The sequence below is a fragment of the Aspergillus ruber genome (assembly GCF_000600275.1).
Source record: "Aspergillus ruber CBS 135680 unplaced genomic scaffold scaffold00009, whole genome shotgun sequence".
Classification (NCBI taxonomy): domain Eukaryota; kingdom Fungi; phylum Ascomycota; class Eurotiomycetes; order Eurotiales; family Aspergillaceae; genus Aspergillus; species Aspergillus ruber.
In genome coordinates, this window is record NW_024467305.1 from 21,315 (window position 1) to 43,358 (window position 22,044).

The 22,044-nt window shown below is 49.1% G+C and overlaps 6 protein-coding genes across 6 annotated transcripts; 2 read left to right on the top strand and 4 right to left on the bottom strand.

The window, feature by feature from the left end:
• Positions 1-2,256: 2,256 nt before the first annotated feature.
• EURHEDRAFT_376589 (uncharacterized protein) lies at positions 2,257-3,719 on the bottom strand (the record flags this gene model as incomplete). The annotated part of the gene is made up of 2 exons (XM_040778870.1): positions 2,257-3,440; positions 3,581-3,719. 2 exons carry the CDS (start codon positions 3,717-3,719, stop codon positions 2,257-2,259), a joined length of 1,323 nt encoding a protein of 440 aa, XP_040639744.1.
• An 813-nt stretch (positions 3,720-4,532) lies between these two features.
• On the bottom strand, positions 4,533-5,327 carry EURHEDRAFT_453493 (putative nucleolin protein Nsr1; the record flags this gene model as incomplete). Its single annotated transcript, XM_040784123.1, has 2 exons — positions 4,533-5,139; positions 5,203-5,327. Coding segments are annotated over 2 exons (732 nt in total), but the record flags the coding sequence as incomplete, so codon positions are not given.
• Positions 5,328-6,959: 1,632 nt separating this feature from the next.
• EURHEDRAFT_401716 (dolichyl-P-Glc:Man(9)GlcNAc(2)-PP-dolichol alpha-1,3-glucosyltransferase ALG6) lies at positions 6,960-8,850 on the top strand (the record flags this gene model as incomplete). The annotated part of the gene is made up of 3 exons (XM_040780104.1): positions 6,960-7,197; positions 7,255-7,417; positions 7,470-8,850. The coding sequence occupies 3 exons, from the start codon at positions 6,960-6,962 to the stop codon at positions 8,848-8,850; spliced, it is 1,782 nt and encodes a 593-aa protein (XP_040639746.1).
• Positions 8,851-8,949: 99 nt separating this feature from the next.
• EURHEDRAFT_411203 (copper metallochaperone COX17) lies at positions 8,950-9,731 on the bottom strand. Its single transcript, XM_040781552.1, has 3 exons — positions 9,591-9,731; positions 9,433-9,500; positions 8,950-9,367 (listed from the first exon to the last, which is right to left on the bottom strand). The coding sequence occupies exons 1-3, from the start codon at positions 9,613-9,615 to the stop codon at positions 9,227-9,229; spliced, it is 234 nt and encodes a 77-aa protein (XP_040639747.1). The 5' UTR covers positions 9,616-9,731; the 3' UTR covers positions 8,950-9,226.
• A 326-nt stretch (positions 9,732-10,057) lies between these two features.
• EURHEDRAFT_514497 (GTPase-activating protein RNA1) lies at positions 10,058-11,278 on the top strand (the record flags this gene model as incomplete). The annotated part of the gene is made up of 1 exon (XM_040786274.1): positions 10,058-11,278. One exon carries the CDS (start codon positions 10,058-10,060, stop codon positions 11,276-11,278), a length of 1,221 nt encoding a protein of 406 aa, XP_040639748.1.
• Positions 11,279-12,088: 810 nt separating this feature from the next.
• On the bottom strand, positions 12,089-14,460 carry EURHEDRAFT_453797 (TPR domain protein; the record flags this gene model as incomplete). Its single annotated transcript, XM_040784154.1, has 3 exons — positions 12,089-12,977; positions 13,052-13,753; positions 13,817-14,460. The coding sequence occupies 3 exons, from the start codon at positions 14,458-14,460 to the stop codon at positions 12,089-12,091; spliced, it is 2,235 nt and encodes a 744-aa protein (XP_040639749.1).
• Positions 14,461-22,044: the final 7,584 nt, after the last annotated feature.

Sequence of the window (22,044 nt, forward strand, 5' to 3'; positions counted from 1 at the left end):
TGGCTGTTGTATAAGGATTCCAAAAAGCCAATGAAAAGCTCTCAGGTGGGCAGAAAGGTTTTCAGCATTGCGCGATGTGGGGGGCTGGTAGTCGGGTGGGTGGCCACCAGCGAATCCCGGCTATTGCATTTCTATATTCTTTTTTTGACTGGTGATGCGAGTATACATTTCTTAATGTAGTGGATACTGGATAGGACTACACTTATTCCCACCAGCGTAGTCCATTATCAACTTCCATCCTCTCCCTGCCATCTACATTATCTCTGCAATTCACTTCTCGGATCACTTTTCGCTTGCTATTCAAGTATAAACAGCAAGGGGTACGGCCTTCGAGGTTGCAAAAACAGTTCAACAGACGAAGTGCAGATTCGTGGGAGAGAGAAGTGTTAAATCAGAGGAACGGCCACAGCAAGTCGATAAACACCTAAACGACGAAGCCCATCCCAATGGATATGAAGGCGCAGAGTCTCTAGGTTTTCACCTGCAAGGAATGGTGGAAGATGACAAGAACAGTCATGGATTAGCACTGGAGATATTTGCTGGCAATTTAGAAAAATTCTAGCAATATTCTTTCTTGTCGACCAAAGACATCAAGGAAATCTTTGGCCTGAAAATAACAGCGGACAACACCCTTCGGCATTGATGGTTACGGTTTAACCTGTTTCTATTGCATTTGGGACTGCTCAAGTCGCTAAGCATGTCGTTCAATCTTCGTTACATAGCCGAAACAGCACTAAAAATCTAGAGTCAAACCGACAAGTCCATCGACTTCCCCGGGGATATTTCACATACAACGAACTATCCGCTGAAGTTATAATAGACACAATCCTCCCGGTTTATTTTAACAAGTGGGGAATGTGGACTATATGAAACCACTGTAAATAGTTGTCGTGGACCGACGCATAATTATGGCATCGTGAATCCGTCACCAGCCCTCCATTTCTCTTATGTTGATTATGAATGACAATCTTCGAAATGAAGAAGATGAGCTCTTCGCTTCGAGAACGGAACATAATGCAGATGACTTCCAACGATGAGGAAGTCACAGTCAATGGAAGCACCAATTATGCCTTCTCTGGTATGACGATAAATCAATGGCTACAAGCATAGCTGTTGTTGAAGAAGCCAAATAAGCGCCTCCCAGGAGACTCATCAGGCGTCGACTTGACATATGCCTTGCGTGTCAATCTCGCTAGGTAAGCCTTTTCTGTAGAACCCAAAGCTGATTGGCGTTTGGCTGTATTGACTCCGAATCACTTTGCAGCGATGTTGCACATCATCAGAAAGCGGAACGAATAACGTAGCAATTCTATTGTCTATGGAATAGTGACTACCGCATCCAACTTCATCCTCCTCAAAATAGACAATGAGGGCAATGTAAGACACACCCAATGCTGCGTATACAAAAGGAAAATGTACGGAGTAACAGAGGCAGTGGTACAAATGGAGACCCAAGGACGAATGGATGTACTGCCCTCAGAGCGCGAGCGACTACAGTACATTACTCCGCGTGATCATTCATTAAGAATGCCTTACCACATCGCCCAGAGAGAAAATCTCCCCAGGATACATCGAGATTTTAGGAGGACAAACACGCTGATGGATCCCTTTCGGGATAACGTGCTCGCACGTTACTTTTGTCTAGGAGGTTGAGAGTAAGCTTCGGTCTGTGTCGAAGGAGAAGAGATAGATTGGCATTATTATAGGTACCGCGTGAAGAGAGAGATTCAATGGTCCTCATATCGTGACTGATGCAGTAAGAGTCCACCTCAAGACAATCTCGTCGGAGGGCAAAGATACAATGGTACTCGGACATCTCTAAAGCCTCGTATTGGTTGGGTGCTGACTGCTTCTGGTATAACGGGCTAAAGCGTTCTCTGAGTTTACAAACCACCTCAATCCCACTGCAAAACTACTAGGCAAACTACACTTAAGTAATAGAACTATCGATTGCTATCAGTGCTATCAGGGTATAAATGACAATAAACCCGAACTCCAACCGAAACGACCCTCCATATAAAATTAGACCGTGGGACCAATTTTGCAGGTCGCCCATCCCAGATTAAACAAAACGTAGAATACCCAATCCAATCCCGCTGCATAACACGAAAACAATTGACGCTGGCAAACTATAAAAATCGAATTCAAACCGTCTCCATCCCAGTAGGCTAAGCATGATCCATGACGACGTTGCGTGAAAGAGAGCTCATTACCGTGCCATGTCAAACTCGTGATTAGTGAATAGTTTAGGGGCACTCAAGCAAGGATGCCCGATCCGGCAGCAGAAGAGCCCCATCGGAATCGCTTCAGGCCTCCCTTCACTGCTTGCTGGCCACAGGTAGTAGAGGTAGTGCCGCTCCCATCCCCAGCCATACCCGGACCCATCTCCATTCGTCCTACCTCGCGGCCAAGCATATACCCGGCCGAGAAGCTGATGGCAGAGAAGAGTACAACAACGCCTGCGCTCACGACCCATGTCATGACCGTGGGGCTGCTAACAGATAAAGACTCGTTGAGTATAGACCGACGGCTCTTCCGGGATGCTGCCTGGTTTCCAGCACCCCTTGGTGAGCTCGATCGACGCTTCTTAGGAGCAGGAGCGGCCTCAGATGGATATGAGGGCCCAGAAATGGGATGCTTCCTTGGGACAGGTCCAGCTGTATTTCTCTCTACAGCAGCTGGGGAGGCTTCCTCATCGCCGCTGTCCATTGCTGATTCTGGCACCAACCGGAAGGAAGACGCTTGCTGTCTGGGGGGGTCGGTTGGCAACTGTTGGGTTTCCGACTTGGGAAGACCCCGTGCTGCCGCCGCACAAGAGAGCAAAGTGGAAAGACTCGCACGAAGAGCAGCATCATGGTCAGCTTGGTGAGATGGAGAAAGCATATTAAACGGGCTGTGTTGCTGGTTCTGCCGCGCTGAGCGGTTGGACCGCATGCTTGCTTGGGAGTTCATGCGGATCGCCGTACGACGGCTAGAGTTGGATGCCTCGCTAGGCTCAGGACGGCGAGTATCCATAGCCCTAGTCCAAGAAGGGTTCCGGGACGCAGGCGGGTGGGAGAAGACGTTGGGCTGAGGCACGAATCGAGACGTGCTAACCCGTGTCCCCAGGGCCGTTGAGTTATCATCATCATCGCTCGAGGCAGCATCCAACGTCGACGGGGAAGGCCGATTCTGTTGGAGCGATGGTGGCTTCCGGTTGATTTCTTCGTTGGAGCTACTGAGCACACGGTCTGACTCGCTCTCACTCTCCTCGTATTCATCCTGACTGCTGCTTGCGTCTCTCGACGAGTAGCCATTCTGCGTGGTGATGGCAACGTGCCGCTGGCTGCGAGAACGGCTGGATCCCTGCTGTTGAACGCGCAAACCGGTGGTGATGATGTCGTCATTGGCGGAAGAAAGGGATGACGAGGAGGGTTGGGATGCGACCTCGATCCAGGAGTCTATGTAATAGCGAAGTGAGTACATGGTAACAATAGCAACGGTTTAAACGTAGGCCAGAGTATGTACATTATGAGAGCCATAAAGCCGAAACAGAGAGAACCAGAGCAACGACTGGGTAAAGAGGAATAAATAGACATACCTTCTGTTCTCGAGGGCGCCGCACCGGACGGGGAACGTGACTGAAGCGCATTCTCATGCAGCGGCTGATAGTCATCTCGCGTCATACTCCTGGATTCATTGCGCACCTGACCCAGCAGGTCATAGTGGTTTGGTTGCATAGTGTTTCGTTCGAGGGGGGTTGAGATGGACGTGTCGATGAATAGGTGGTAGATGGGTTTAGGAGAGGAGAGGAAGCAGGTCAGACCCGGTACAGAGCCGCAGATGGGACGTCGCAAAGAAAGAAGAGGGTCGTTGGAAACGAGTGGGGGTGCGTGGAGAGGTTGAACCACGGACGGGGATCTTATCAACGTCCACACCTGAGGCACGCACCCTGATTAGAGCAGAGGATCGCTGAATATCACAGGGTAGAGATATAAGACAGAAGGATTAATTAGAAAGAAGTATAAAAGCTATGTTGAAAGTGAAAAGTTGAAAAAGTCAAGGACAGAAATAGACGTTGAGAAGAGGATTAGTTGAGTTAATAGACGACGGATCACCCGACCCGGAACAGGTGACCTGCACTGACTTGCAGTATGCACGCGGAGTCTAGAAGCTGAGTAAGCCTTAACAATAGTCGACGGCGATTATGAATACGAGTAAGTAGTGATATAGAGTACAGGCACCCTATACAACAGAGGAGAGAATAGAAGAAAAGATAGAAAAAGGGGCAAGCAAAAGACGGCGCTTATGACATCTCCGGAATGGGAGCCATCACACGCCAAGACTTCCGCTGCGGGGGATCCGCATTTAGAAGTACTATGCATACCGAGTACGCATAGTAGTAAAGAATTTGTAGAGATGATCATGCAAATGGTATTATTGTCTAGTCATGTCAACATACGATGTAATACATACTAAAAACTTTTGAAAAAACCCGGTCCCAAAAAGCAAAAACAAAGCATACGAGGTATCAATCAAAACCGCCCACGAGCTTAGAAGGTCATCTTCTTGCCCGTGAACTCGGTAATACCGCCCCGGTTCCTGCTACCAGCGTCGAATCCTCCACGGCCACCTCCACGGGGGCCTCCACGGCCTCCACGAGCGCCTCCACGGCCACCTCCACGGCCACCGCGGGCACCGCCGCCACCACCGCCGTTGTTGGGACGGGGCGAGCTGTAGTCCAGACGGACAGGACGGCCGTCCAGGTCAGCACCGTTGAGGTCGGTGAAGGCCTGGCGAGCCTCGTCAACGGACGAGAACTGCACGTAGCCAAAACCCTTAGGACGGCCCGACTCAGGGTCGGTAGGGAGACGGATGCCCATAACGTTACCGCAGGGTCCGAACAGCTCGTGGACGGAGTCCTCGTTGGCACTGAAGGGCAGGTTGCCAACGAACAGGGTCTCGCTTTCGGGGCTGGTCTGGTCACCGAAAGAGCGAGCGCGGTCCTGCGTGCGCTCCCTGCCGTTGCCCTGGTCCTTGTTGGCGGGACGACCAGTAGCGTAGTCGAGGTTGATCTTGCGGCCATCAAGCTCGGTGTCCTTCTTGGCCGCGTAGGCCTTGGCAGAGTCGACAGCGTTGGTGTACTCGACGTATCCAAATCTAGAAGGCATTAATTAACACACTGTCCCTTATCAAAATCTTCTCGCGACGATGAACACTTACCCACGAGAGCGACCAGACTCACGGTCGGTCACGATGCGCACACCGGAGAGTTCGCCGAACTCCTGGAATTCGGAAGCCAGCCACTCCTCATCGACGTTCCACGACAGATTGCCAACGAAAAGGTTGGGCGAGTCACCCTCAGCAGGCTGCTCAGTCTTCGACTTCTTCTGGGTAGGGGCAGATTCCTCGTCAGCCTTGCGCTTCTTGGAGTCCTTGGGCTTCTCCTCTTCATCGGAGTCAGAGTCAGAGTCGGAGCTGTCAGAGCCGGACTCGTCGTCCGAGTCATCTGAGTCGTCCGAGTCGTCAGAAGACTCCTGGGATAAAGTTAGCTACTGCCAAATTACATTTTGTTGTGGAATATAGTATATACCTTCTTGGCCTCAGCGTTTTCGGTCTTGGACTTGGCGGGAGCCTCGTCCTCAGACTCGGAGTCGGAGTCAGAGTCAGACTCGCTGTCGCTAGACTCCTTCTTGGTCTCCTTCTTAGGAGCCTCCTTCTCCTCAGAGTCGGAGTCGGAGTCAGAAGAGTCAGAGTCAGAAGAGTCGGAGTCAGAGGAAGACTCGGCAGGCTTGGCCTCGGCCTTCTTGTTGTCCTTCTTCTGCTCCTTCTTGGCGGGCTTCTCGTCCTCGCTCTCGCTCTCGCTCTCGCTGGAGGCGTCACCCATCTCCTCGTCAGAGTCAGACTCAGAGGAGGACTCGACCTTCTTCTCGGCCTTGCCGCCCTTCTTCACATCCTTGGCAGGCTTCTTCTCTTCCTCGCTTTCGGAAGAGCTGGAAGAGTCAGACTCCTCGCTGTCAGACTCGGACTCAGAGCTGCTGGGGGTAGGCGCCTTCTTCTTGCTCTTGGACTTCTTCTCCTTGGAAGCAACGTCCTTGGCAATCTGCTTGCCCTTGGACTTAGGAGACTGGGACGACTTGGTCACACCAGCATCCTTGACCTTGGACAAGGTCTTGTCGACGGGCTTCTCAGCCTTGGTAGCCTTAGAGGAAACCTTGGTCTTGGACATTTTGATCTACAGTGGAGAGAGTATCGCGTCAGTAAAACAAGCTTTTTTTTTTTTTTTTTTTTTCACAATTAGAATGACCAACCAAATAAAATGTATAAAAATCGGTCTTAAAAGTGCGGCAAAGCTCACAAACCCTCAATCACCCGATTTGAAATGGAATTCAGCACAAATACCCACAAGTAACCCACAACGGACAATGTTCAAGCCCACAGAGATAGACAGATTCCCACAGATCCCACGGAAGTAGATTGCGATGTATCAGCCCTCAGCCCTCGATGTGAAAAGCCCACAGAGTGTCTGTTGAAGTACTATGCAAAGTACGGCCCACGCTACTGTGTCAGTTTGGGGATTTAGAGAGAATCTAAATCCGTATAGCAAGAAAAAGAATATTTAACAGGACAACGCGATCCAGGTTAAAGGAAAAGGAAGAGTGAAAAAAGGGGTGAAAAATGGGAAGATGTTGAGAGGAAGAAGAACAGAAAGAAAAATTTCGGGAGCTTTTGATAAGAAAAAAAGTTCGATGGCTGGCAAAAATCTGTGATCACCGCCTGCCTAGACCAAGCTAGCTCCAGAATTAGCGTGCGGGTCATTTAGAGCTCCGTGATTGGTCCACATTTTATCGGCATCACGTTCACCCAAATGGGAACTGCCCGCAATAACACCAGTTCTCGACGACACCATTGGCTATACTACAAACAAGGCATACCTTTGGTCCTGATTGATGGGCAGCCATTGATTCTTCTTGCTCATTATGCCTCCTCCGATGTCCTCTTCGTATCGCCCGCGCAAAAAGAGAAGGGTCCCTCCATCTTCCGGTACAAACAACAACCTCATTCTGGACGTTGGAGATGGCAAATCGTTGCCTGCGTTTCCTCTGGTATCCTTCCTCTGGGCTGCCAGAGCGGGTGTCTCAACATGGCTGGTTCTCCCTCTCATCCTAATGGCTGTGGGCCTGTTCCGCTGGGCAGTTGGTCTATGGGGTTACTCTGGTATGCGAGCGGTGATTTAATTTGTGCCGGAGGGATTAATAACTGATGGCCATATAGGCTTCCAAATTCCTCCAATGCACGGTGACTTCGAGGCGCAGCGACACTGGATGGAGCTCACAATCCACCTTCCGATGTCGAAATGGTATACGTACGACCTGCAATACTGGGGCCTGGATTACCCGCCATTGACGGCATACCATAGCTGGCTACTTGGAAAAATGTTCGTGAGAACTGGGCTCTGATCTTGGTTTTCTGATTGCTAACTTCAATAGTGGCTCCCTTTTCGACCCCTCATGGTTTGCCCTTGACGAATCCCGCGGATTCGAGGATCCTCGCTTCAAGGTGTTTATGCGTGCGACTGTGGTCGTCTCCGAATATCTAGTCTTCATCCCGGCCATTATTAACTTCTTGCGTCGCTATACTCGGATGCATGGTGTTCCCGTGTGGTCCGCCTCGATCGCCCTCGTTGCCGTCCTCCTCCAACCCGCGACTATTCTTATCGACCATGGCCATTTCCAATATAACACTGTGATGCTGGGACTTGCGGTTGCGAGCTTAGATGCCATTCTTGCTGGACGCATGCTGTGGGCTTGCATTTTCTTCGTCGGTGCTCTAGGGTTCAAGCAAATGGCGCTCTACTATGCCCCCGTCATGTTCGCGTTTCTCTTAGGTGTTTGCACCTTCCCGCGCATTCGGATTCTTCGTCTCTTGTGCATTGGTCTCACCACCATCGCTGCTTTTGCGGTTCTGTTCGCTCCGCTCATCGTCGAGGCTAGTGGGGTCGAAGCACAGGAATACTTCAAAGATATCCCGCAGCCTCCCCTGCTACAGACACTTCCCTTCGAAGTGAAAAAGGATTCCGTGTTCTATGCGCCTCTCTTCCAGCTGCTGCAGATTGTGCACCGCATGTTTCCATTCTCTCGGGGCTTGTTCGAAGACAAGGTCGCGAATGCCTGGTGCGCCATTCACACCTTCTATAAGTTACATCGCTTCGACGCCAGTCTTCTCCAGAGAGCATCGCTTGGTGCTACACTAGGCTCAATCCTGATTCCATGCGCAATTATCTTCCGTCACCCACGAGCCTCATTAATGCTCCCAGCCCTGGCCAGTGTGTCCTGGGGATTTTTCCTGTTCTCGTTCCAAGTCCATGAGAAGAGCGTATTGTTGCCACTACTTCCAATGACGCTCCTCCTTTCCGGTGACGGTGGTCTGAGCAAGGAGACTCGTGCCTGGGTCGGATGGATCAACACATTAGGTTCATGGACTATGTTCCCGCTGCTGCAGCGCGAGAAACTGCGGATCCCATACTTTGTGATGACTTTCCTATGGACTTACCTGCTGGGTCTGCCCCCAACATCTCTCGAAACCTACCGCAGCCGGCCCTCATCCGGAGACTCGAGCCCCGCCTTTGAGCCTAATGTGCTTACCAAGATCCTCCACTTCTGTTTCTATCTTGCCATGATCGTATGGCACGTCATAGAGGCATTTGTTCCTCCTCCACCCGACAAGCCAGATCTGTGGGTGGTTCTTAATGTCCTGATCGGTGCGGGTGGATTTGGCATCGCTTATCTGTGGTGTTTGTGGAAACTAATCACGCAATGCTGGAAGATTGATCGCAAGGCAGAGGAGGATAGCCAGAAAAAGAAGCAGTGATTGCTGTTTTATGAGGAGGGTTGGAAAAATGCGTTTGTTCTTGATACCCATTTCTTTATATAGAGGATTTTTTAAAAGCAATACAACTTGATAGTCTTAAGAGGGAAGACGTTCTATCCATATATCCGTACATCCTTTTTATAAACCCAAGGTGTTGATACTGTACAATTGAGCCGAAAATCATATGCAACCAATCCTCCCAGACAATAACGCTAGAATACAATAATATCGTAACAAATACACCACCGCCAGCAGACATCACTCTTCACCCATATTAGACTGTCCCAACGCATCGAATCATTCTCCGCATCCGTCCTGTCCTCGAGGCAATGTGATGGTCCTGCTAGCTTCCCTTTCCATCTAAAACCCCAATCATCTAGATCTTAAACCCAAATCCCGCCATGCAGGTCTTATACTGATCAATCGTCGACTTGCATTCCTGCGCCGGATCCTCGCCCTTCGAGAAGAGCATGCAGTCATCGCGAGCGGCTTTTTCGGGTTTGCATACGCAGCAGGGCTGTAGATATCGTTACGTTAGCCATGGATTTTGTTCCGAATTCGGATGAGAGGGCAAGGCCGTACCTTGGGCTTTTCAGTTTGGGTCTGGGAGGTTTGGACGGGGCCAGTGGTGGGTTCTTGAGCAGCGTTGCCTATGAAAAGGATTGGATGTTGGTTACTATTAGGCTTGGTCGAATTGGTATAGCATGGATCTGGAGAAAATGTTGGTGGAGGGTGCTTACTGCTGGAGCCGAAAAGCCACGACATGATGTTGATATGAACTGTGCGAGTTCTTTTTCTTGAAGAACAGTAAATTTCAAGCAATGCTCTATGATTGCCAATTAAAAAGATGATTGAATGTCGTGCTTCTATGTCGATTAATAATGCTGCGATGCGCCGAAGAAAACGGCACAAATGGTCCGCTATGCCCACCAAAGCGGCGATTGGCAGAATAATCATACCGCCTTCTGTTTGCAGCAACTCCCCTCCGGCGAGAAGAAAGAGCGACAAGAATTTCCCACATCATCCACGCATTGTTGATTGAGCATACTTTCGTTCATCGAACGCTGCTGGGGCTTTGCTTCGGACTGCTTACGCGATCTTGATTACCTGTTCTGATTTTGAAGAGATTTTGTTAGATTTTCTATATTCACCTTCAGCCTCTACTTTTTGTTTTTCTGCCTCCCCTGAAAAATATACATACCCCGCCATGGCCCCTCCAAAAGTTTTCTCGCTCGAAGGCAAGGGCCTCAAGCTCGACACTGCAGAGCACATAGAAGCCCAGATCCAGCCTCTGCTCGAGAGCACAGACTTCACCGAAGTCCGTCTGGGAGGAAACACGCTCGGTGTGGCCGCAAGCGAACGTCTCGCATCCGCCCTGTCCGCGCAGAAGAACCTCGAAGTGGCCGATCTGGCTGATATCTTCACCTCCCGTCTGCTCAATGAGATCCCGCAGGCCCTAACGGCCCTCCTTAACGCTCTTTTGGAGATCGAGACTCTGCACACCGTTAACCTCTCCGACAATGCCTTCGGACTTAACACGCAGGCGCCACTCGTCGAGTTCCTCTCCCGCCACGTCCCTCTGCGCCATCTTATCCTGAACAACAACGGCCTGGGTCCCTTTGCCGGTACATATATTGCGGAAGCGCTCACCAGGCTGGCGGAGCGCAAGGAGGAGGTTCGCAAAGAGGGCAAGGAGGCCCCGCTTTTGGAGAGCATTGTTTGCGGCCGCAACCGGTTGGAGAATGGTAGTATGGAGGCGTGGGCGCGTGCCTACGAGGTACATGCAAAGGGTATGCGCTCCGTTAAGATGACCCAGAACGGTATTCGTCAGGAGGGTATTTCGCATCTGTTGAAGGAGGGTTTGCGCCACGCCAGCGCGCTCGAGGTTTTGGACCTGCAGGACAACACTTTCACTGTCATGGGATCTACGGCTCTTGCTGGTGTTCTTGGGGGTTGGGCTTCGCTGCGTGAGCTTGGGGTTGGCGACTGTTTGCTCTCTGCGCGTGGCGGTATTAAGGTCGCCCAGGCTCTTGCGGAGGGTAAGAACGAGAAGCTCCAGACGCTGCGTCTGCAGTACAATGAGATCAATGCGGAGGGTGTTAAACAGCTCCTCCGTGCCACCCGGACAGGATTGCAGGCGCTGCGCCGTATTGAGTTGAACGGCAACGTCTTCCTCGAAGAGGATGAGAACGTGAATGACCTGCGCGAGATCCTCGAAGCACGGAAGGACGAGCACGGCAACGATGATGACCCCGAGGACATGTGGGGTGTTGACGAGCTGGACGAGCTGGAAGAGGAGGAGGACGAAGAGGAAGAGGATGAATTGGACGAAGAGGAAGAAGAAGACGAGGCCAAGCAAGCAGAGACCGAGAAGAAGAGCAAAGACGTCGATGAACTTGCTGAGACTCTTGAGAAGACTGGCCTGTAGGCTTCTTTGTTTCGCCCGTCTGTTGTTCTTCGTCTCCATATAAATACCTTCCGGCTGGAGGATGTCTCGCTTGCCGACTCTGGCTGAGTATGTCCGCAACGCGTCCGGAGTATAAGCCTTAAACAGTATCTCTTATTGAGAACGTGAACATCATACTCAATGTGAGCAGTCTCAGCACGCCATCTCTACAGCAACTCTTCTGTCCAGCCCGACTTCGCACATCGGGTCATACCATTTCTTGATGCACGTCATGTCTTTCTTAATTATACCATATATTTTTTTTTTTTGTCCACGCACGCCATGCACTTGTCAACGCGAAAATGTCCTTTTGTATCCCACACTGCACATATGATAACTTATGTATTGGATTTATTCTTCTTGATACTTAGTGATACTGTATATCAATAGACTGATTTTTGTCTTTACGCAAATATTGGATTGTACTGCATATCAGACTGGGTTTCTAAGTTTAAAGGGAATCAAGCTATTTCACGGTTCTCGGGCTTAGGGATTCGAGAATTCTACGGCCATCTAATATCTGAAGACGACTTTATGGTAGTAACGGGATGAAGTAAATAGAGGTAAATGAAATAACAAATCATTACTAGGTATCTCATGACGTTTCTTTGAGATGCTATTACTATGAACGTCTTAGGGCTAGTCAGAATCGTCGTCAACATCCAACTACCCGTCAGACACAAAATGCAAATACTCAAACACAAATCTCGCTTTCATTCCATGCTCAATTCAAGATTCCAACAACAAATTCTTATCTCCAAATATCAACACAGCATCAACCACCACGGAAAACTAAGCAAACAGCTGAGTCGCATTAGACCGAATATGCTGTCCATAAGTCTTGTCGAAACTCTCATCCTCACCAACAGACATCTTATACGACATTTTAGCATACTTCTCCGCCTGCGCTGAGAATCCCGGCTTCGTCAGATCGCGATACGCGAGAATGAGGATAATCCAGCACTCGATGAGTGAGTTCTGGAAAAGTCCAAAGCGCTTGACAGTCAGTGGTATATCAGTTTCGGTTTCGGTTTCGAGAGAGCCGCCTTCGATGAAATATCCCAGGGCCTGGAAAGCTCTCAGCGCGGAGGTCACAGCGTTGCCGGGCTGCTTCTTGCGGAGGTAGATCCTGGCGAGGTCGAAGAGGAGATTGAACAAAATAATACGAGGCACCTTGACCGCAGGCTGGGAGTAAGTATCAGCAAGGCTGGTAGCGATAGACTCAAGCTTAGACGTCGTGTTAGAAGCGGAGCTACGACGAATGTATACAAGCGCAGCTTTATTCAAGTCCTTGCGGGAGTCATGGGTTCCCTTGCAGGTACCATGGTCATCCTCACATAGCACGCAACGGCAGACAAAGCCCCAGCTGCGGAAGCGGGTTCGTTCTTCGTCGAAGTCGGGGACGGGCGGCTTGTAGCTAATCATGACTTCTGAGTTTGCAGAAATGTCTTGGGTTGCGCGGAGGATGAGCATGTCGCCTGTGATTGAGCGGTTGGCGTTGGAGTAGCAGGAGTGGTTGATGTGTGAGGTTGTGGGCCAGACGCCGCAGGAGTGGTAGGTGTATTTGTCTTTGTTGACGGCTACACCTTCGCGCGCGTGAAGGGTTTCTTCGAAGTAATCCTGGACTGCTGATGGTGCGCAGCCGAAGGCGTTGGTGTCCATGATGCGCTCGATTAGGAATCTGAGGTAGTTGGGTTTGGTTAGTTCTTGCTCTTGGACAGAGTCATTTGGGATGGGGGAAGAGGGGGTTCTTACGTATCTACCACTGGCTTGCCATCAACTTCCACCACATCAACGGATTCGTATGCACCGGCGTACAAGTCAGTGATGACGGAGGTCAGTGGCGGATTAGCGTACATCTTCTGCGCAATCGCTCTGATGAGTTCCGTCTGAGTCCCAAACCACTGCTGGTTGGTACCCATGTTGATCACCATGGCCACATCCCGTTTGTTCCCTGGATCTGCAAACGCATATCCAAACGCCTTCTCACAAAGTAGAAGATCCCCAGCCTTGACCTCTTTTGTAGTGAACAGACCACGTCCATAAGCCCCGGCCTCCTTGACAGCCACAGGGCCAATGTAGGTTGCATGGTCCAAGAGCGGCGGACGGAGCTTGTTTGCCGCTGCGTGTAATTTTTTGAAATTGTACATGCCTGTTTCTTGCTCTACGAGGCGCTCAGTCGCTCGGGTAAGCTCTTCTTGGACCGCTGCGTTGCTGGGGTTCTCCTCGAGGAGACTGTTGAGGATCTCGCAGCATTCACGGAACCGCTCGAGGTGGTACAAGGCCTGGACCTTGTGAGTTAGAGCCTTTTCCGTGGACCCTGTAGCTGCTATTGCAGAATCGACATCGACGAGGGCGGCAGCAAACTGCTTGGTTTTGATGAAGGCGATTGAGCGATTGAGACTGAGGGCGCAGATTTCGTCGGCAGTTGAGGAGCAGTCGAGGCCTCGGGTGTAGCTGTCAGGCTGTTAGATATGCATACATGAAGAATTAGTAGCCAGCATTCTGCAGAAGACTCACTGGTCAATAGCGTTATCGTACTTGTGATTGTTGAAGTATTCGTTTCCCCTTGCCTTCCAGGAATTAGCAGAGAGCTGAATGTTACTGCCATCCGACTGCCAGACAACTGGGATTCGCTCATCATATTCTGGAAGACGGATAAGGTTGGACAAGTGATCGACACGAACCCCATGGCCACCATTGGCATCGAGGCGAAGGTACGGCTCCTTCACAACCAGCACCGTTCCCTTTTTGGCGATGTCCTCCACATCACGCTGTCTATCCTGGTAGTGCAGCTCCAGCAACATAACATCACCGCTCTCATCCTCGACAACGGAGAAAATAGCGTTATTCCTGTACGACGGAGTAACCAGCCTCAGCAGAAGATAGCTGTCCCTGTGGTGGTTTTCCAGGAGAAGATCATTAAACATGGCTTTCTTCAGTTCAGAAAAAGGACGCGTGCAAGGCGGGTAGGATGGGGGGAAGAACGAGAATTGAGGCCGGTCAGGGCTCAATTTGTTCATCTTTTCACGTTGATCCATGAATACCTTGATCACTTCCTCACGAGGTAGTGCTTTTCTTGGATGCTGCCCTTTTCGAGACTGGGCGCGAAACATCGCCCGGACTTGCCAGTTCACCAGCCGCATGAATTCCGCGTTGTCCATCTTTTTGGTTCTTCTAGTGTAGGGTTAGCTTGTGGGTATCAAGGAAACACGTCAAGGACTTACTGGTATAGACCTTGCGAGACTGAAGATGGGAATGGAGATGGGAATGTGAGATTAAAGTAGAAAGTCAGAAGTTTGGGGCTGGGTAGGTTAATAAATAAACCTCTCTTCGTGCGCTTAGTGAATAGGCTGCTTTGTTGGTTGTGTTGGTCTGTGGCATACGTCTATAAACGCATCTATTCTTTGCTGCTCATATATTGCGGGAATATTTCTCCTGTATAGAAGTTAGTATACTCTTCGGACTGATGTATCATAATAGCGTATGCGTAGTTTCTCTTCAATCACAGCAGTCCTCGATTCGAAGACTTCTTGGCTTCGACTTGTATATCTATTTGCCTCGGTGGTACGCCGTACTCATATCTTTGACAAGAGCAGCATCAAACCGAAAATGCCTGCTCGTTTGTTGGGCCTGGATATACATGATAGACATCCACCTTCCGGGGCACTTTCCCGTTAGATGGGGAGCGGGTGATGAGATAGTCATCCCTTGTCGTCTATAATCCGTGCGAGATATTGCCTATTCTGCTCTATCATCCCATTGTCTCGAGCTTTCTTCAGTATTGTCTTTTTTTTTTTTTTTTTTTTTTTTTTTTTTTTTTTTTTCACTGCCGAAGAGATCCTGATGGTGTAAGGGTTCCAGCACTTCTGTCATTTGGTTCACAATGTCTCCCTTATTTCGGGCCCGCTCGAGCTATTAGGTGTTGGAAAGTCTACCATTAATTGAAAATGAATAGTAAGAGACAAGACTTGTTGTGTTAGAAACCATCATGGATAATAATACAAGTAACCTGCAGGATGGGGCTGCTAAATGTCACGGCCCAAAAAGCACAATCCGTCACATAGATACAAGCACTCTTATCTTTAGAGTACTACGAGCGGCCGGCTTTCTCCCACACGTATATAACTTTCGCAAAACTCTCTGTGTGTAATCTTCATCGCATGGACACCGATGGCAATACGCGCAAGGGGGAGTGGTAATTTTCTCCTGTAACGATGGGGATGACCCTAACGCCGAACCGCAGGTCAGCTTGGTTCTTAGGCTTCGAAGGAACTGGTCGTTTGTAGGGCAACGCCTAGATACTAGCCCAATTCCTTCTCGTCCTTTGCGGTTGCCACTAGCGTATAACTGAATGTCTGCAGCGATTGCGGACATTTGCTGTTCCTTAGCTAGGGCTCTCTGCTTCTCCTTCAGTCGCGCTTTGTTTTGCTTGTCCTTCACTAGGGGTCTCTATCTTGTCATTCTGTTTCCAAAGAGTCTCTTGTTGGACAATCTGCCATTTTCTGCGCTTCCGTCATCTGGTCCGCGATTTTATTCTGCGATCGATTCGGATATTCTTTTGCTGTGGTCCCATGGAGTGTGAGCTCGATCTGTCAGATGCCAGAAAACAGAGCAGGGCTTAATAATTGGGCACGTACTTGTTCCTCGCTGGAGAGTCATTATGCCATAACTACTTTCGTTCTGCTGCAATTTCTGGAAGCCAGAAACCACCGAATATCGGCAGGATTATCAGGAGGTGTGTGGAGAAGAGTTGGTAAAAGTGTCTAATGGAAGGTAAGCCACACAGTCGATTTCCTTCTTTATCTTAGGTGTTGTGTTGATATGGTTCCAAATCTGAAAGACGAATTGAAACTGGGACAAATTGACACCGAGTCAAGTTAATATTAGATTGCAAGTGAGACGAGGACCTGCTCTTGTATGCTTATAGTAGCGATAATGCTCCACTGTAGAAAAGACAGGTAAAATACGTCGTTTCCCGGATCCACATGCAGTGATAGTGATGGCTAACTAGGTTGTGTGACACCGTTGTTCTGTATATAAGAGTGAGACACGAAGGTGTGTTAAGCTCGTTGCGGTAGTGGTGACACTGAAGGAAAGAAATTCTGCGCATAGGCAGGACTCGTTCAACAAATGGCCCACTCTTGGGCCATCCTAGGTCGTTGCCACGAAAAGCTGAAGAGTTTGAAGTCACAGAGTTGGCACCAGATGTGATACTGGAGTTGTCGTCGGTCTGGGTGGTAGAATCCGATGACTCGTGTTGGGGTGGCTGTCTAGTCCTTGATCAGTGTCTGTAGTTTTCTCTCCAGTTCATTTTGAACATTCACGTCCACTCCTTGTCCTCGTTGTCAAGCCAATTCCTCCTCTTTCGTTGCTTTGCTACTCGTTCCACGGAAAGTCACAGAGCCTTGAATGGAAATAGAATAGGACTTGGAAGCCATGTTTGGCCACCCTTACTTCATCTCTTACAATCTCGAGATCCTCTCATAGTCTAGTACATTATAGGCCTTAGGCCTTAACGAGCAGTCTCCATCGATCCATTCGAATAAGCTTGTTGATGCATCTCTTCTACGGACTATATCTCCGTCTCATTATGTACAAATCGATATCGCTGCACTCCGTACAGAGTACTATCCAATCAACTATCAACCCTTACAGCATTTATCCATAATGTATTCAATATCAGATTCCCTTGCCAACGGTCAGCCAGCCACATTTCTAAGGTGTTATATGCACTCTTAACATACATTACCACATGACACTTTAAGTCATCATCGTCATCCCTACCCACCTTGCGTGCCGTGGTTGTTTGGTTGCCTCTTTTGACGCCCATGGATAGCGTATAGTTTTCGATACTGACACATGATATATGCTAAAAGAAGAAGAATCTTCCAATATATATCATTGTGACCAGAGCAGTATACGCCACATGGCCATAACTTTTGATATCATTCCTTCATATGCTGACATGTCATGACGAAGGCCGATGTCAGATATATATATTCACTTGGCACTTGGATGGCCATACAACTACATTTGCAGGTAAGATATATATCGCTAATCCTGATAGCCCTTCAATGACAATATCGATGTAAGATATACATCCACAACGCACCCAATCTCTACAGCAGACATATCTACAGCTCACTCGTATATGCAGATGCATATATTCTCCGCACCACAGCAACAAAGCCAGAGCCTCACATCAACGCCGTTGCACAACAGCCACCCCCGTCTCCGATTTAACCCACCGACAATGAATCCTGCTGTGCAACACAACTACATAATCTCCACCAAAGCACTTTGTAACACAGCTCCAGGACGTAAAACATCCCCCCAAGAGAGCGCGAGCACCTTCCACAAGCATCCCCAAGACAGACAAAAGCATACAAAAATAGTCCGTGACTGACGGCCCAGTCCAGTTTGTGTACAACTACAACCACAAGTGTTCCTTATACACGGCGCTCAAGAAACCACTACCACTGTAACTACAGAGCACTCCGTAGTCCTCCACCGTTGCATGTAACTCAACCCATCCCATCCCCGTCCAAACGCCAAGATCCCTTTTTTCTTGTCCGGAGTACAGAGGATAGTCGCATCCGACCCAGACTACGAATACAGACTTAGACTACCGTAGAATCACATCTTAACCTCCTCGTCGTTCTTGGCTGTCCTCCATTGACTACACAGCCTCTCTCCATACGTACTATGTACTCCTTACACTGGACTTTGGATTGGATTGCCAAACTCTCCTCACTCATGAATCGCAACAAACAAACCCCAGACTACATGTTAATCCGCCAAGATTATAGTCGCGTCTATCTACTCGGTCGATCCGGAGAACCTTACCCCCGTATTTGCCCATGACTTGATAAGGTATGTAGTGGCACTGGTTATCTCGGTTGAACATGATACGGATCGAATCCAACAAGGGCAGAGATGAGACAGGATGAGACAAGACAGGGATACTCGCCAAGACCAATAAATATCCTGGACAAAGTGGCCTAAAAGGAATGAATGAGACGCAGATTCCTCTTGGCAGATATCCTCTCGAGGAAATGAAGTATGAGGATATGGGATGGGTGGGATCATTCTTGGCTGGACCAAAACAATGAAAAATGAACGAGGCAGTGCGATGCAGGGATGTACAGATGTGCAGGATGGTTGCTCTTGAATAGATAGGTGCTTTGCAGTGCGTTCCTTGGCTCTTACGACATCCTCTTGCTCTTACTACTCTTTCTTGACCCCGACAGTGCTTGTACTCCGTACGATAGCCACAACCCCTGACTGATGATCTTCTGATACAGCATGGGATTAACCGAGTCTCCCCGGCTAATCATCACCCCTTTCAACTATTGCGCCCACGGTGTGCATCTCCATATCGTATCTTCTTGGCGTTGAGCACGGTCACGGTAGACAAAAAGTAAGAGTCTAGGGTGCTCCGTAGGGAGACCACAGAGTACGGGGGATACCGGGGGGGATAGTATTAAGACAGTGCTATATTAAACCGGACTCACATCGTCAAACTTTATCGCGATTAGACCCTTATCAAGATTCAGGCACAAGTGCACTTTGAATTTGACTCATACAGTAGCGTGGGAAAATCACGGGCGTACTGGACGAATACAGTCAGTGACCGAGTACCTAAGCTCTGTACAGTACTCTGCACGGAGACTGAGTGAAACTCTATGTGATGTCATCGCCAATATAGCGATCAACAACGACGATGTCGATACGAGTCGCGTCGCGCTGATGAACAGTTGATCATGGGTACCTACACGGGGTATGATGTTAGTTGTTTTTCCAATTTCCGTGGAAGAACCTGCAACTGTAATAGACCTGAATCATGTGGGTTTGGGCGTTTTGAAACAGGCGAGCTTGAAACAGCAGCTGGAAATATCACCAACAATGGCAGTAAGAGCAGGTGTAGGAGTAACCCCCGAGTACAGAGTAAGGAGGATAGACATGAGGCCTACTGTCTGTAGGAAAGTCACATGACCCGCCGCCACCAATAATGGCATTCACCATTGTCAGGTGGGCAATTCCTCTGAGCAATTCAATTCTGTCTTGAACAACAGCCTTATCTTCAAACCTGTCAGTGTTTCGCGTCGCATCAAACAAAAAAGTTCTCACGTCGGAACCAAAAAACCGCACTGTTTGGTTCCCGACCCTCGTGTGTGCCGGTGCCGAGTTCCCGACCGGGCAACGCCGGCGGAACAGATACTCCATTTTATCTCCATTATTCACCTCACCTCCAATTGCTCAGATGGCAATGGCGAATTCCCGAACAGGAAACGTAGTTAGATAATACCTAAAAAGTAACCGATGCCTTGTATCCGTTGGCTATTACATTTAGAGTACGTCAACTTCTCGCCTTACTAGGCCAAGTCTATTGGATAGAGTGCCGGACAATGTCTGTGCAAAGACTAACCGCAAAGTCCAGAACTGGCGCCGATGGGGTCATGGAGATGATACCTACCTACTCTGATAGAAGGTGTGTTGCGATTGCTAAAGACTACTGAAAGTACAAGGACGCCGAGTCGGCCTCGGCCTCTGTGGCCGGTCCGAGCTCGATACGAATTGCCACTGCGCAGTAGCATGGACACAGTAGCATGTATGTAGCAGCATACTACAAGTGCATGCCACTCTACGGATACAATTGCAGTGCCATAGCTACTCAGACATAGTCTGCGGTAGTACTCCGTACTCTCAATCTCAAGTATGAATATGCCATCCGCGGAAATCCCGACTCGCTCGTCCAAAGTACCCCATCCATGGCAAAAGCTCACCTACAAAAATCCCTCACGATCGGCCAGTGGAACCAATCAATCGGCTAGTCGGACGATGGAGCCGCCTTCCCTTTTGGTTGGGCCTGTGACATTACGCCATGGGCAAATTAGGCCCGCGCTACTGTAGGAACACGCCTAGTTTGTCCTAGTAGTTTTTACTAGTAAGGTACAAGTACCCTGTACAGGTACAAGTGTATCTTAGTGTGGTATTCCGGTTTAGGTGTTAGCATGGTATTATTGATGACAACGATTTGGTGGACTGGTGATTGGTCGGACAAGCGAGGCGGATCTAGCCGCAATGGGAATTTTGCTCCTCAGTCTGTCTTGTCTGGCTGTCGAGGACGGTTAACCGATTTGCCGTATGATACTGTGCCATGGTTACTGTGTAGAGACAAAGTAAGACAGCCGATTCCGAATTAAGTCCAGTACCGTCCAACCGAGGCCTCGTCCAGCACGCGAATCAGGGACCATGGTCCACCTCAAGAGTACGATAACCTTCGACCGTTTTTCTAGAAAACGTCCAGAACATGACAACTCACTACGGAGTACCGGTTGCTGCAAGTAGCACGCATGTACCTGTACATCGTCTCGCCTCGCTTCACCCCCGATACATACTCGATATGAGGCATTTTGGATCCCATCTTTCGGAATGGGAGCCCGTGGGAGAGTCGGCACGGGATATACGGGATGGATAATGTGCCCGTAGGGCGTATGCCGTAGAATGGGTGGTGGTATTTTGTACGTACGAGCAATGCATATTCTCGCATCGCAGCGGTGAACTGCAAGATGGATGGTCTCCGGACTAGCCACGTTGATGTCAGATTCTCCAGACCGGCGTTTACATAGTCGGAGTATGGAGGAATTGTATGGAGTAGTCGTGATGCATTGACCGGAACACCCGTACGGAGTTGCGCTGGAGGCGAATTATTTCTCACACCCCGGAATTCGCTCTTGTTCGTCGGATTTCTGGATCGACGTGGATATTGAAGTGCAGATGACTACAGGAGGATACGGATTGGACGGAGGACTCTTGTAGAGTGAGATTGGACAGAGGCTGCGTGTCTTCCTGCTTGTCTTGGCTTGGGATCGATATCAAGGATGTTGGAGGGAGCGGGATGTCAATTCCCACGCACCCCACACTATTTCCACTCGTACAATACACACCACAACTCGTATCCATACGCGATACACCTGATACATACGGACGATACAAGACGCTCCACTCAAGGTACTACTCTAATTATCCTCGATGGAGAAAAAAACGAGAAAAACTGAGAACGACTCACACTTTCTTCCTTCCTGCACCGCGCATATCGAAATCCAAGTATTTATAATAACCATCAATAAAGCAGACAAGTAAGTACATAATATCTGCAACCAGAACAGAGACATACATAAAAAAATAAAGAGGCTGGAATCAGTAGCTATTTCTTGCTAGCTCGAAATGAATGAAGGGAGGAGGATTACAGTATGGGGAAGGAAAGACGATCCCAAGCTCTTGGCTTACGTCGATGGCTGTTTTTTTCTTTTTTTGGGAAGCGACTGTGCTGAGAATCCCCCGGAATCCCACAGATAGTCTAAGTACGGAGTAACCATTACAGGTTTTACTGTAGCTGTGGTATCTCACCGTACTTGTTGGAGTCGAGTAGCGTGGAGGTTTGAGATGCTACTTTGTGGCCGTAGTTATCGGTAGTTTATGGGTACTGTTCAGTTAGATTGGATGAGCCGCGAAAGGCGCTGCATCCAGAAAGAGACACCGGAATGTGACGGTTTTGTCTGTACTCCGCACTATGCTTGATCTGGAGAAGAGAATCTGGGGTGACAAAAGTACGAGCGAGCGATATCATTGATGTGAGTATCTCGTATAGTTGAGTTCATTATATTAATTTTCAAGACGATGGATCATGATAATGTGAAATTAGCATTGCTTCGATTCTGTCAAAATCTCGCACGTCTATA